The 16,227-nt window shown below is 33.1% G+C and overlaps 1 protein-coding gene across 2 annotated transcripts; it reads left to right on the top strand.

Moving 5' to 3' along the window:
- Window positions 1-582: 582 nt before the first annotated feature.
- Window positions 583-7,538, top strand: LOC129245802 (cytoplasmic phosphatidylinositol transfer protein 1). 2 transcript variants are annotated; one of them, XM_054884196.1, is made up of 6 exons: window positions 583-821; window positions 910-1,058; window positions 1,175-1,263; window positions 6,550-6,621; window positions 6,697-6,829; window positions 6,906-7,538. In XM_054884196.1, exons 2-6 carry the CDS (start codon window positions 995-997, stop codon window positions 7,178-7,180), a joined length of 633 nt encoding a protein of 210 aa, XP_054740171.1. In that variant the 5' UTR covers window positions 583-821; window positions 910-994; the 3' UTR covers window positions 7,181-7,538. The 2 variants fall into 2 exon arrangements, with proteins under 2 accessions (XP_054740171.1, XP_054740172.1); XM_054884197.1 differs by lacking the exon at window positions 583-821 and having other exon boundaries at window positions 966-1,072.
- The last annotated feature ends 8,689 nt before the right edge of the window (window positions 7,539-16,227 follow it).

Genomic DNA, 16,227 nt, shown 5'->3' on the forward strand with positions numbered 1-16,227 from the left:
GATATTCAAAGAAAAATGCTATTTTTTAATATAAATGATCGGATGTTTATTTCAATATAAAGAGTAAGATATGCCGTTAATAGTGGAAAATAACATCATGCAAATGACCACCAGGACCACGCTTACAGGACAATATCCTTTTCATGAAATTTTTCATAACCGAATTGCAAAGTGGCTGCCCCATATCCTCAATAGCCTCACGAATTTCATCTTTGAGGTCTTGAATCGACACTGGGCTGTTGGCGTAGATCTTCTCTTTCACGTGGCCCTAAATAAAAAAAGTCACAAGTTGTTAAATCACAAGATCTTGGTGGCCAATTGTGATCACCTCTTTGAAAGATAACACGGTCCGGAAACTCTTCCCGTAAAAAATCAATGGTTTCGTTGCTTATGTGGCACGTAGCGCCGTCTTGTTGAAAATAAATGTTGTCCAGTTCAATACCATCCAATTCCGGCCATAAAAAATCGTTAATCATCTCTCGATAGCGATAGAAACACCTCTTATTGGAAGACCCTTTAGAATTAGTTACACAGTACCTTTTTGATTGAAGCGCAAATGTATGCAACCCTATCAGCTGACAACAGTTATAAAAGAGTGAAGTGCTATTAAAAATACGGACAGACGGATGCGGATGTTGGTTATATTTATTGGAAGTGCTACAGTGCGCGTAGAATACATTGAAGTAAGGAAATAACAATTTATTTCGTAACAAGAAGAGCAAACAACAGCTGGTAAAATAAAAAGTTTCTACGGTTGTGCGGCTAACAAAATGGTCTTATGCAAGGAATATCGCATCTGCATGCCGCTCACAGTGGAAGAGGTAAGTGCTTAGACTTTTCCCGCTTCAATTCTCACATTGTACATTTTTTTCAACATATTCGCACTTTGCACCTGTTCCCGTTTATTAGTATCGCATCGGCCAGCTGTATATGATTGCGCGTCACAGTTTGGAACAATCCGGTGAGGGTGAAGGCGTTGAAGTGGTAGAGAGCTATGAATGTGATGATCCCGTGCACGGCAAAGGCCAATACACAGAGAAGCGCATACATTTGTCGAGGTGAGGGAGAAAAGGTGAAAGCAAAAGTTACATTAACTGTACTATCCCGTGAAGTTTTTCACACTCCTTACTTGAACCTTTTTTATTGATTATATTTGTTTATTTTACCCCCACAGCCGATTGCCATATTGGATACAAGCCGTGTGCCCGCGTGTCTTCTATGTCACAGAAAAATCTTGGAACTACTATCCCTTCACAATTACAGGTACCGCTTAGAAAAATCATAATTCTAGCTCATATCTCATTTACACTACCCCAACGACATGGATATTTTTCTTTTTAAAAACCTTCTAGTGTTTCATTATAATTAAGTATCATTCATTATCCTTTTATTTCATCGCTTACTTGTGCGCACAGCCTATTATTAATAGCGCACGTCGACCACCAGGCACGCACAAAAACAAAGTGGTACACCATTTGCGTTTCTTCCAGCAAGCTATTTATAGACCAAATAATAAATTCCACCCGCCCACCCACTTTCGCTGCTGACGCAACATAAACTCTTCATATTCACATAATACACACACGTTTCATCCTTGGTAAAGAGTGTGCGGTATTAAGATATTTCGCATTTTAATTGAATGATGTGCAAACAATTTAATGAATAATTTAATGTGTTTTTGCATTTTGATTGCTTTTGAAATTCATAGCGCCCGCAAAGAGTGAAGCTAGGAAAAATGATTGTTGTTGTTGTGTTTTTAACAGCATAGGGAAAAATGATTGTAGCATGTTGTTGTTGTACCAGCATAAACATTTCCCATTCATATACGGGAAATGCTGCTGAATTAACGGTCCTTGGCACGACTGTGGTGGGAACGGACAGTCGCTAGTAGTTGCTCCATAGTAGCTGCTAGTTTCTGCACCCTTGCAACTGTTATACTATAAATAATGCCTGATAATAATTTAAGGCAGTAATTGCGTGCTCACTCAAAGTACATGCATGGCTACTGCATAATATAATAAGTAGAACGCTGGGAGGGATCCACATCTCTTAAAGCTTTAAATACAAGCGCTTAGGTACACCTTTGCATCAGACTTAATATTTCCTGATTTAGCTATTACAGATACATGTTCACTTCTACTTCCGGTAAATTCATGTGGCGTCCAACTACCCCTATTAGTAGGCGCCACTTGCACACATTTTTCCTTTCACACCATATCGCGTGTGAATTGATACATTTATAAGCTGCTATCTGTGCAGTTTAGATATTATATGCATACATATGTATGTATTGCCGATTGTACAGCTTTGGTATTCATGTAACAACTACGTGCGTGTGATGACGATTGTGTGATGCCACCGTTAGACAGGTGTTCGTCTATGGTATTTACGCTCTTCAACAATTTGGTTGCTTACATTATTATTATATGGTTGTATGGGTATGAACCCAAGTGCTCATATCACTCGAATGCCTTCCAATTAACTATATTTCATTTTGGCTCTTTTCTTAGATATGACATTAAAATATACATACATAGCTTTCGATTTCATGAAGCTAACGGCTTTGTCAATGTACAGCAGTGTCAACAAACCTCCAGCAGATATGAGTGGTGCTGCTTGTTTACATGAATAGGTGGATACAAAATAATTGATTATTGAACAACATTCGAGTGCACTCAGCCGATGATTGCCTGCCGTCTCTCAATTACTCAGTATCCATTAATTTTTTTGGTACCAGTGATTTATTATCTCCATTCTGCGCTTTCGCTTAGTATATTTGTATAATCCCTAGACAGCGCAATTGTTCATGATAAGCAAATGATAAACGTTTAGTTCACGAGCTAACAAGTCCATATACAATAAGCAAATACACATAAGGTATTCTGCTACAACAACAATGTATTATTTCAAAGGTGGTGCTAGTTGTACTTATACCAAAACTAAAATGTCACTGCTCCATGTGCGCTAGTTTAATATTTTGTTTACCTTAAGTAGGTAGGTACACTCGTTGAATCTGATTAAACAAAATTTTATGTTTATATTTACTTTATATTATATATTTGCTGCATGAAGTGCCCTTTATGAAATCCAACCCGGTTGAATGACCACTTAAAAAACTAGAAAATTTTAAAAGTTTAAGTAGTTCCCGCCATTTTTAGCCAGAAATACATTTAAAAGTTGGCGCTAGTTGCTGCCATCCCCATAGCATTTGCAAGGCTTTATAATTAATGTTTTGTATAGGAAACCAAGGCAAATTCATTAAAGGCGGTGGCACTAGGCCAACAAACTTATACATCTTTATTAAAAAAAAAAACGAGTAGTTATTTATTGTTTCTTTTTGGAAGCCAGTTTGTTTGAAATATTTTTTATTTTATATCTTTTTATGTATTATACGTAATATTTTTTTTTGTAATATTAATATGTATTTCATTTTAATATATTTTATCTAAATTCTTTTACAATAATACAATTTTTTATGTTAATTTTTATTTTTTCGTATACATCTTTCGTTAATTTGCTGTTTTTATATTTTATTTTAGATTATTTGTTTCAATTTATAGAAATGTTTTTTATATTATATACAATTTTTTTATAATTTTTTTCATAATTTTTTATTTTTTTGATTAATTGATAATTATGTGATTGTATTAATGTATTTTGAATTTGTCTATCATTTTATTAAATAATAATATAAATTTATCATATCTTTATTTTACTTTATTTACAAAAACGAGTAGTTATTTTTGTCTTTTTTTAGATGCCACTTTGTTAAAAATGTTTTTTTTTTATCTCATTTTATTTACGTAATATTTTTTTTTTGTAATATTAATATGTATTTTCATTTTAATATATTTTATCTAAGTTCCTGTAATACAATTTTTTCTGTTAATTTTTATTTTTCGTATACATCTTTCGTTATTTTGCTATTTTTATATTTTATTTTGATTGTTTGCTTCACTTAATAGAAATGTTTTTCATTTTATATATACTTTTTTTTATAAATAAATTTTTATTTTGATTGTTTGATTATTTGCTTCACTTTATAGAAATGTTTTTCATTTTATATATACTTTTTTTTATAAATTAATTTTTATAGTTTTTTTATTTTTTTTTTATAATTTGGTCTTGCATTTTGTCTAGCATTTTATTAAATAATAATAATAAAAAAAAAAATATAAGTTTAGCACGATTTAAACTGATTTAATAGCCTCCAAATATTTTGTCTAACAATATCTCTTTAAAGGGTCTTTCAAAATAAACTTTTAAAATAAAAGATGTAAACATTTAGATTTTCAAACTTTCAGGTTTCACTATTTTTATTCAAAACACGACGCTTAACTACGATATTTGAAAAATTACATCATTTAAATGTCCACCATGGGCATGAATGCCTAATTGTTGAGAACGTCGAGCTATCGATGTTGAAGGTTGTTCAGCAACACTTAGCGCTACAGGAGCAATATTCTCAACGGAAAGTCCAGTTTTTGGTCTACCAGTCCTTTTTGTATACTCGAAAGAACCATTTTTTATTTTTATTTTTGAAATTTATGCGAAAATTTTGAAAAATTATCGACCTTTCGGATGGTTATTTTCATAAAAAAATTACAAAAATTTCAATACTTTTAGCGCGTTATTCTATAGTGAAAAATTGTATATCTGTCTATTTGAGAAATGTTAAAGATGCCATAAAAAACGTACAGCCTAGAAATTATTCACTACTGACACCTAGGCGTCGCTTTTGAAAGACCTTTCACAATAAACTTATAGCCACGGTTACTTGTGACCTTAATCTAGTCATATAATTAAATTTTTAATTGCACTCATATCCCTTTATCTTATTTTATTTATTTGCTTTTATTGTTTTTTTCTTAATTTTAACGTTATATCTTAGTTCGTGTTCTTAAATTTAAAAAAATTAATGTTATAATTTTGTTTTTTATATTATATTATTTAATTTTAATTTATTTTATTTTATTTTTTTCTATTCGTATTTTATCCTATATGATTTTATCTGATATTTTTTATACAACTTGATCGATTTTATACATTTATGCTGTTATATACAATTTTCCTTTTAATTATTTTTTTCATTTTTTGTTCTATCATCTCATTTCACTTTTCTATCACTTATTAGTTTTTTTTTTTGTATTTTGTTTTTATTTAATATTATTGTTTTAGTAAAATAATTTGATTTCCTTTTAAATATTATCTTCATTTTACTTAATTTTTTCCTTTTTTGTTCTATATCATCTCATTTCACTTTTCTATCATTAATTCATTTTTTTTATCGTAAAATTTGTAATTTAATAAAATTTTCTTTGTTATGTAATATTATTGTTTTAGTAAAATAACTTGATTTCCTTTTAATTAAAATTAATATTACGTAATTTTTTCCTTTTTTGTTCTAATTATATTATCTCATTTAACTTTTCTATCATTCATATATTTATTTATTTATTTTTTAATCGTAAAATTTTTAATTTAATTAAATTTTATTTTATTCAATCCTTTTAGCATTTACATATTTATTATAATAATAAGAATATAATTTTTTCCATATTAATAAAATATTCATTTGGGAAAAAAGAAATTCATTATTTCTGAATGAAGCAACTGAATGGAAAGAAAAAAAAAAACAGCAAAAAAATACTTATCACACATCGATCACTACAGCCATCTACCGAAAAATAATGGATTTCTTTTTCCCTATACTAATATTTTATGTACTTTTGCTTCATTTAAACTTTTATTTTAGTTCTACATTATTTTGTTTCGCCTTTTTTGGTTTTTTATTTTTTTTTATTTTATGATAAATATTTATTTATTATTTATTTATTTCAATATTAATATATTTATTCATTATTTAATTTTTATTTATTTATTTGAAAATGTTTGCTTCCTCTCTTTAATCACTCTGCATCCTTTTCAACATTAGAAAGTGTGACAGATCAAAAAATTAGCAGCCCACTTTAATTACCTAAACTTTGTATTAAAGAAAAATTATAAAATAAACTATCCATACTAACACTTAGTATCACTTTGGATAAATTTCTGATCTATGTAAGATTTTGAGGATCAACCAAGTCTAACCTAATCTAACCTTAATCAATTTCTATTTAATTTATTAAATTTATTAATTTTCCCTATTTCATTACCTTTTTAATATTTTATTTATTTAGCATTTTTAATTTATCATTATCTAAATTTTTTGTATACATACATACATGTACATATATAATATATTTTTAATTTAAATTGTTTTTCATTTTTAAATTATTTTTTCCCAATTAATACGCATCTCATTTCCTGCTCATGCGTCATTCTTTCAAATTCCTATATCACTTTTCTTCTCCCCACATCACTTCTCCTAATTACTCAAGCTTTAAGCATTTCTCCATGAATTGGTTTTTGTTTTTTTTTTTGTTTCATGTACGCGCACCTGTTGTATTGTCTCACGCAAACCATAGAATACACAGTAAGTAAATTTTCATGCGCACTAATTATTCTAAAAATAAAATTTGTACCTTCTTTTGTGAAATATATTTATAGTGTTCCTTCGTGCCCAAACTGAGCATATCAATCAAAACCAAATATGAAAACAACAATGGCTCTTCAGAAAATGTGAGTATTTTTAGCCACGAATAAAATATTAAATTAAAAAAATGTTAAATATAAACTTTCTATCTACTGTTACAGTGCCTTGACCTAAGCGAGGAGGAGTTACAGACACGTTTGTTGGAGGAAATTGACATTGCATTCGATGACCTCTCCAACCAAAATCACTATAAAAAGGAAGAAGACCCTAAATTTTTCAAATCAGAAAAAACAGGTGTGTAATTATTTATTTATATTTCAGCTTAGATGAAAAATCAATTACATAACCATCTTCCTCCATTGCCAAACAGGTCGTGGCCCACTCATGGAAGGCTGGCGCAGCACTGATAAACCTATTATGTGTTCTTACAAGGTAGTAAATGCTTGCTTTGAAGTTTGGGGCTTGCAAACAAAAGTCGAAGACTTTATTCAACGTAGCATACGTGATGTACTGTTACTTGGACATAGACAGGCCTTCACTTGGATTGACGAGTGGTATGGCATGACGTTGGAGGATGTGCGTGCATTTGAAAGACAAAAACAGGCTGAGACAAATGAAAAATTGAAAGGTGCCGGTGATGACTGAAGTAGTAGTGAAAAATCAGTTGTTGAAATGTAGGGTGGTTTTGTTTAAAATCAAAGCGCTAAAAACAACTAATTAGGGTATAGAGCTTACAGACAGAGAGAGAGAAAGAGAAAGAGAGAGAGTAGTGCAACACGTTAATTTAAGGCAAATACAAGAATTATCGAATGCTGATGCTAGTCCTTAGAAAAGAATATGTTCTCTATAAAACAAAAAAAAAAAAATCAAACGCTTATTAACCAGCAGAAAAGACACAATACTGGTACTCAGGAAAATTGAAAATAATGTTCTAAATGCTGAATTTAGCGAATTTAACGCTCTTGAGTAAAAAAAAAATGTTTGTTCAGGAACAAGAACAGCTGTAACAGCTTAAAAAAATGCCCCATACATTTAGGGAGAATACTGCTATAATGTATTCCACAACTGAAAAACGAGTTGGCCCTTTTAAAATTTACCTTTAAAACACACACAAAAGCCGTACACAACTCTTTGCCTACTCTAGTACACGCATTTATCTCCGGCATAATTTGTCTACTTTCTGAAAAACTAGATTTTGAAAGGTGGGAGAACACTATCTTTGAGTTATTTTTAGTCTTAGCTAAATTTTGGCGCACAGTGTGTCATTTATCATATTAAAAAAGTACAAATATGTATGTATGTATATATTATAATTGGGTCCTAAAACTATTTTTAGTAACATCTTTAATAGCAGTTTTGTTAACCTTGATTTTTTTTCCTTTGTATGTACTACATTATTTGTTTGTCAAAATGTGTTATAAACCAAAAACTTATTTTGTATATTGAACACAAATGTGGACTTTCGACTAAACAACTTAAGCCCATTGATGGGTTTTAATGCATTATTTCAAATATGAAGCATTTACGCTTTAGAATCCATTTCTGTAAGAGTCAGATTAAGTTACTAAAATTTTCATGACAGATGGGCAGAAACTGGTAAACTGAAAAAGGTTTTTTTTTTCAAAAGTCCACAAATATTTGTTTATATAGCAGAAATGAAAATGTTACTATAAAAATTCAAAACAAAACCAAAACATGTTCAAAAAAGGAAGTATTGAAGTGTAACTGAGTAAAATGTAATTTTTAGAAAAACTAAATATGCAGACACAAATACAAAGACATACCTTAAGAAACAAAAAAAATCAAATTTTGGAAATTAACATGCCTATGTAAGTAATTATATAACTTTTTTCAATTCTACAAGATGGCGTGAAATTAATCACCCTATAGGATGATTTATAATTTTTGCAAATGGCGTCGTACGTCAATCATATTTGTCAATTGTGAATTAGACATGAGTAGCTATGTCTGTCGGCCTTAAAATCAATTTCGACGAGGCGACCCCCCATGGGTGGGTGTGGAGACATTGCAGGTAACCCTACCGAAACAGTGAAGGAATTTACATGCCTCGGCAGCAAATAGGTCCCGAGCGGTGTCACAGATGTATACACTCGTTCCCGAATCGAAAAATCCAGAAGGGCATTCGGGTTGTTGCACCCTTTATGGCGAAACGACAACCTGAGTTCCAGTTGAAAAGTTAGGCTCTTCAAGTCGAATGTGCTGTACAGTAGTTCTACCTGGAAAATCACCATCGCTATAAACAGTCACTTACAAGTTCTTGTCAACCGCTGTCTAGGGATTATATGTATTCCGAATTTCCTGGCCAAAATTAAATAATAAATTGCTCGAAGAAGCATGGAACCGCTAGACATTTGGATTAGAAGACAGAAATGAAAGTGGATTGGTCACACTTTACGCAAAGAAGACGGTAACATAGCGAAGAAGGCAATGGAATGGAACCCACTCACAGCGAGAGGAAGAGCGCCTGGCAGGCCAAGGGAAACTTGGAAAAGAACTGTGGATCTTGAGACGGCTCAACTCGGGTTAAGGGGATATACATATATAGTTAAAATTAAAAAAAAAAATTATTATTATATATTATTATTAATGTACATATATTTAAGAGTATACACAGAAAATTTAATATCGTTACAATATCCGGTGAATATTTTCGAAGTTACACGAAAATTTGAAAAGGCGTTTCAGAGTGCTTGTAAAGTCCTTTTCAAACTTTATACGCGTTTTACTCAAAATGATGTTTTCACAGTGGAGAACGGCAAACCGATTAGACAAATTTTAACCGAACTTCTTAAATATAGTTTTTAGTAATTAATCGAAGATTTTTTCTCACTGATAAATATATTTATATTTTTAATAAAGAACTTAAGGCCGATCAAAATCGATTTTTTGTCCAAAAAAATTATTTTACTTATTCCTTCGATTAATTACTAGATTTAAAACTACTTATCGAAACCTGTTTGGTTTTTTTAATTTCATACGATCGAGTTCAGAGAGGAGCTCCCGGAGATCAGCTGTAGCTCCTTTACCAATAAATATTTTTACTAATACTAAGTCTTAAAATGCAGTTAAAAGATAACATAATATGTGTACAAATGTTAAGATCGATAAATTTACAAGTTTTCTCAGAAAAAATTCTGTAAAATTCGCTTTTTCGTCTTTCTAGCTGTATATAACCCCTTAAGCTGAAAGTAGGTGAAGACTTCATCTAGTAATCGGACGAGATACCGCGTAGGTATTGCTGGTGCCCTATATGCCGCTAGGCAATGATGATGATGATACAAACAGACAAGCAATGGGAAGTTCTAAATAAAGCTTTGCATCACTCAAAATCATTTTCTTTTGTTATTTAGTAAAAAAAATATACCCAACGAAATTGGGTGATTAATTTTGCGCCACTTGTACTGCTATTCTGTAATCCTGAGGCAACTAGTCCGCGAATATAGAGCTAAATGAGTATAAGTGGACAGGGTTTCTACTTCCGATTACATTTCTTTAGTTGTATGAATTTAAGCATAAAATATGCTCTATTAAGTGGCCCTACTTTGATCCACATGCTTCCAATAACCTAGTCTGAGCGCTTTGTTATGTCTCACAGTATTTCCAGCCGTTGCCCTTTCTAACATCGCGTTCTACCTACCACGACTCTTATGACTGGCCTGACTCAAATGATGAAGAAAAAAAAACGTTTCCTTAAAAAGAAACCGTTTTTATTTCAAAAACAAAAAAAGGAAACCTTTTTTATTCGAAAAAAAAACTTTTTATTCCAAAATAAAAAAAACGAAAATATTTCCTATTCAAAACATGTTTTCCGAGGATGTAACCAACAAACAATTTTCATAGTAAATAAATCCGTTAGACATTTGAATAAGATCTTAAATGATTCGCTCTACTGGCACGTAATAAAATTTGCATAGCGCTTTGCTTCAACGACGAAGATGTTTGAAATCCCAGCTATCTCGAATTAAAAAACTCATCGAACCTCAGGTTAATGATTTCGGATTAGGTTAGAAAAGAAAGTGTTCACTTATCTTCTAAACGAATCTTATCTTCAGTCAGAGTCCACCAATTTGTTTTTGTACCTTTTCATCCCATCATTGCAGTTTCTTCCATTTACTCTAAAAACTGTTGCATTGCATACACTTAGGCGTTCCACAACTTATGGTGAACTTTATCTAATTTTTTTTGCCTGATTTTATTATGGCTTTTATTTAATTTAATTTTGTTTCTATTTTATTTTGTTTTTGCTTTTACTTTATTTAATTTTTGCTTGTATTTTATTTTATTTTTGCTTCTATGCATTTTATTTTGTTTTTGCTTTTATTTTATTTTATTTTATTTTATTTTATTTTTGCTTCTATTTTATTTTGTTTTTGATTTTATTTTATTTTATTCTTGCTTTTATTAATTTATTGCTTTCATTTGTTGGGCGCGAACATTAATTATTTGTAGGAAATTTAATCGCCATAGCCTCATTTCATTTCATCATTTTCCCCTTTTTTATATTAATATTTTTGCTTCCCGATATCGATATCTCGATCTTTCCTTAGTGTCACATTAAACACCCAAATCAACTCGATAATAAATTATATAAATATTATTGCTCTGTATTTATTTACAACTTCACGTTGCTAAATGAATATTCCATACGAATTACGAAAGGTGTTAATAGAAATCAAGCATACACTGTGAAAAATAAATGGGCGCATGTATGACTTCAAAGGACAAACAATCAAACTTACGAAAAGACGAATGTGGGTAGCAATGCAGTGGGGAAAATATGGATGTCCATTCAAGGTTGTATCAAAAGTCACGAGTACGATTGCTTAATTTTAAAATATGGAAGAAAAAAGTCAATTGGATGTGCTGTTGTCCCACAAATGAAGCGACATAAACTTTTGTGCCGCTTCAGTAAGGTAAATATGAAGGTTTTTATGAGAAACTTTTTCTTGAACGGAATGCTGCTGGAGATTTGCCATTGCCTGCCAAAAAACGAGCGCTGTTTTAATATTTTTTTTTTGTTGATGTGTCACGTCCATAATGGCCATTAAATCCACCAACTATAATCAGCTACTGAGACCGCATGGAGTTTTATAAAGAAAAAAATTGAAGTGTTAATTTCGAAAGTATTGAGAAAAAGTTATAAGCGTCATATTATTTCATTTTAATTAAATAAAATTTTGTTCGTTGCAAAGCTTTCTCATCTTCCTTTATATAGTACTATAGGTACTTAAGGGGTTAGGGGTAGTCCGAGGCACGGAAAAATTATGATTTTCAATAATTTTGTTATGCTAATCAGTTGCTTTATTTTACAAAAATAAAAACATAGCATTAATGCATCATGTTTCGACTTGACTTTAGTGAAAAACCACAAAAAAAAAAATAAAAATTGTAAAATTTATCGCGTTTCTCCAGAACTCCCTTGCGGCGATCACACAAGTCCTTGGAGATTCATCTAAAATCAATTGACAAGAGAAATTAGTTGTACTAATAGATAATCTTGTGCCTGATCGGACCTTTTTTCTTTTTTTCAAAATTAACAATATGGCGGACTCAGGAAAAAAGATTTTCGAGAAAAACCGACAATTAATTGTAAAAAAAAAAATTGAAATTTTTGAAAAAAAATCCTTCGATCAGGCACGAGTTTTTTATGTTTTTCAAAAGCAGTATAAATTTTATTGAAATCTAGCAAGCTTTTTTTAAGTTACAGTGATCACCAGTTAAAAAAACATAGTTTTGAGAAAAACACATTTAAAGTTTTACTATCCAACCGGAGCGCCCGAGTGCTTTTTGTTAATTGTTGAATAACTCGGATTTACTTCAAATTTTTACAAAATATTTTTAAGGGTTGGTGCGTCACTACCATTCGCAATTCACAGAGAGAACGTCGGTTCGAATCTCGGTGAAACACCAAAATTAAGAAAAACATTTTTCTAATAGCGATCGCCCCTCGGTAGGCAATGGCAAACCTCCGAGTGTATTTCTGCCATGAAAAAGCTCCTCATAAAAATATCTGCCGTTCGGAGTCGGCTCGGAGTCCCTCCATTTGTGGAACAACATCAAGACGCACACCACAAATAGGAGGAGGAGCTCGGCCAAACACCCAAAAAGGGTGTACGCGCCAATTATAACGGGTGATCAATCATGAGGTGCTTTTTTCAATAGTTAAACAAAACAAAAATGTAAATTATGTTCAAAACCTTTATTTATCATTTGAAAGGACATTCTTTGACATTTATTTTTTGAATATGACTTCATTCAAATGTTGGCCGCAACTACGCTTAAGGTGGTCCATTCTGAAGGTCCAATTTTCAATCACTCGTTCGAGCATTTCGACTGGTATGTCGTGAATAACACGCGTAATGTTGGCTTCCAGAGCTTCAATCGTGGCTGGTTTATCAGCATAGATCTTGGACTTCACGAATCCCCAAAGAAAAAAGTCCAAAGGTGTGATATCACAAGATCTTGGTGGCCAACTCACAGGTCCTAAACGTGAAATCAGCTGCTCTCCGAAATGACTTCTCAATAAAGTCATTGTTTCACGAGCTGTATGGCAAGTGGCTCCGTCTTGTTGAAACCAAATGTCGTAGAGATCATTAGATTCAATTTCAGGTAGCAAAAAGTCCGATATCATGGTACGGTAGCGAGCACCATTCACAGTTACGTTGCGGCTATCATCATTTTTGAAAAAATATGGACCGATGATTCCACCAGCCCATAAACCACACCAGACCGTTGTTTTCTCTGGGTGTAAAGGTAGCTCTTGAACCTGTTCTGGTTGCTCTTCATCCCAAATACGGCAATTTTGCTTATTGACGTAACCATTGAGCCAGAAATGCGCCTCATCGCTGAACAAAATTTTGCTCGAAAACAGCGGATCTTTTTCAATCTTTTCAAGAGCCCAATCAGCAAAACGGTGACGTGCAGGAAGGTCATTTGGATTTAGTTCTTGTACGAGCTGTATTTTGTATGCTTTTAAATGAAGATCCTTCCGTAAAATTGACCAAGTTGTTCCATACGACAGTCCAAGTTGCTGAGAACGGTGCCGAATCGATTCATCGCGGTTTTCACGTACACTCTCTGCTACTGCCGCTATATTCTCAATGCTTCTTGCTGGACGTGGTCTATTCGGTCGAGAATTATCCACCAATGAATATTCAGACTCAAATTTGTTGATGGTATGTCGAATAGTGTTTAAGGCAGGCCGATCATGTTGACCATAATGCGGTCTAAGCGCACGAAAAGCATTTGTCACAGAACGCTGATTTTCATAATACAGTTGAACAATTTGTAGACGTTGTTGCGGTATGAGTCTTTCCATGATGAAATGCCAAACCCTGTTCAACAAATCCACGATGACAGTTTGCCACAACTCTGTAAAAAAAACGCAAATGAAAAAAACTCTTAATTGATCACCCTTTATATATATTTACTTTAAGAAAATGCAAAACAAAACAAACAATTTTTTTGAAAAATCTGACGGCCCCTGACCCCTTAATCTGTTGTAGTATATACAAGGTGGCGCAAATTAATTAAACATTTTTTTGTAATGACTTTTTTTCTAAATAGAACAAAAAATGATTTTGAGAGATGGAAATTTGTATTTTAACTCATATAAATGTCAAAAATGATTGACGTACGACACCACATTTCCAAAATTATAAATCCTGCGATAAGGTGATCAATTTTGCGCCACCTTGTGGAATAAAACGGTTCAATCCCACACATCGAACACAAAAACTCATTTAAGGGATTAGACTGAGCTGCGGAAGAAGCAATACAGTTTTTGTGTTTTCTTCGGCGGTAATATATCGAAAAAATCCGTCCGGGGAATGCTTGACTTCTCTCTCGACTGCATCCATGTCCTTCGATGTTAGGCTCATTCGAATTTCTGGTCACAGTGGCATACCGGGATTCTGCTGGGCTGATGAGATAGCTATCAGTGGACCCTTGAGCCAGTTTCTGCGCAAAATAAGAGGATTGGCGCTACCTTGAAAACGTGCGACCTGCATCTGAAAGATGAACTTCGCAACAACTCCGCGAGCGCTGGGTTAGAACGCAAATATGCAGATCCGTCGCAAGATCCTTCTGGCCACGTGTAGATCGATGCGCTTGAGAGAACTTCTAAGGCTAACAAAGCCGCTGTTCTCAAATTTTGTGGGTATCCTTATCGGACATTGTTCGTTAGGTATCCATGCGGTGAGACTTTTGATTGGTTCAAGTCCTTTTTGTAGCAGCTGTCTGGAGATGAAATGGAATTATCTCAGCATATTCTCCTCAGCTGCCTTGTTCGGACGACTTGACTTTAACTTTTTTCATGTGGCAGGATGATATATAACAATCCTGGTGAATTTCATCAGTAGCTTCAAACGGTTATTATTATTTATTCCATACTCCTTTAGAAGCTTAAGGATTCAACAAAAGTTCTCCAAACATTTATAGTCAAAGGTCTCAGTTCATTAAACGATTTTCCAGTTTCATTCCGAATAGTCAGCCTCTTCTTCTAGTCGTTCCTTGTGGGTTCGAGATCAATGCGGCTTGCGGTATTTCACCGTAAAGTTTTCGGCGAGTATGCCCTATTCATCCATATCGCTGTTGATGTTTTTTCATTTGTCATTTCATAGTGACAGAAAAAATGCATCGGCTGAATAAAAAGTGAGAGAGGGTGACATCGGACTGCAAAAAGTGAGTCCGATATACCAAAGGTGCTGCTTTGAGAGTTAAAATCTTTGCATAAGGATAGAAATGGTTCGTTAAGGTCGTAATTTGTTTCATATGTTTCAAAAAAAAAAACATTAGGGTTAACTTCCGCCAAAGGAAATTTAGCAGAAATCGATTCTGTGAAAGCTTAAGGTTAACGTTTTTTGAAAATTCCTCCCATAATCTTAAAACAGCTTCCATATAATAAACTTGCACCCAGCAGAAATACATCGTGCATAGGCTAGCAAACACCTGGCACACGATTGGTGAACGCCTTTAGAAACTATTTTTTCCATGCTTCGTAGTTGTGATTGACACCCACAACAACATTCAGCCTAACGGCTGTTATGCTGTGTACATACACTCAGCTTTATAGCCCTCTAATTTGTATAACCATTAACTGCTTTTCATAATTCATATTACCACAAGAAGAATACTTTGAAATTGAACTAATATGAGTGGAAATCTTTTTTTTTTATTTATTTATTTACAAACGTGGTATAATAATATAATTATTTTAACACGAGAATAGGAGCACTGGCTGCCAGGACCTTCGGCTCTGAAATCTTTTTTTATATACAAACAAGTGCGGCATATACCGTTTTCGCTTTTCCTGCGCGCTGCTTAAAGCTCCCGCAATAGACGTCCCGTCTAACAGAAGCGTCATCGTCAAGGCGCATCGTTTTTATCTTCGCCGATATCGATAAAAACCGCTAGTGGATGAATCAACACGCGACGCTGCTTCAATGCGCAGAGAATATTCTTAAATCACGCGCATCGGCGCCAATGTCATTATCATAACCCGAGCGCAGGCAGCAACGCGGACAGCGCGCTGCGATAGAGGTTTGCGACGTTGGCGCTGACGCTAACGCTGGCATGGCGCATACCGCTTTATAGGTTTTTTAGACGCGTTAGTTGGTAGTTGTTGTTGTTGCTCATACACTAGCTATTACCGCCGAGTTGGGCTAGCTGCT

The sequence above is a fragment of the Anastrepha obliqua genome, chromosome 4 (assembly GCF_027943255.1).
Source record: "Anastrepha obliqua isolate idAnaObli1 chromosome 4, idAnaObli1_1.0, whole genome shotgun sequence".
Lineage (NCBI taxonomy): Eukaryota > Metazoa > Arthropoda > Insecta > Diptera > Tephritidae > Anastrepha > Anastrepha obliqua.

Excerpts from the sequence above, each read along its gene's own strand:
- LOC129245802 (XM_054884196.1), top strand. The coding sequence starts at position 995 with ATGAATGTGATGATCCCGTGCACGGCAAAGGCCAATACACAGAGAAGC. Across the intron at positions 1,059-1,174 it reads AAGCGCATACATTTGTCGAG|CCGATTGCCATATTGGATAC; the intron begins GTGAGGGAGAAA and ends TTACCCCCACAG. Across the intron at positions 6,622-6,696 it reads ACAATGGCTCTTCAGAAAAT|TGCCTTGACCTAAGCGAGGA; the intron begins GTGAGTATTTTT and ends CTACTGTTACAG.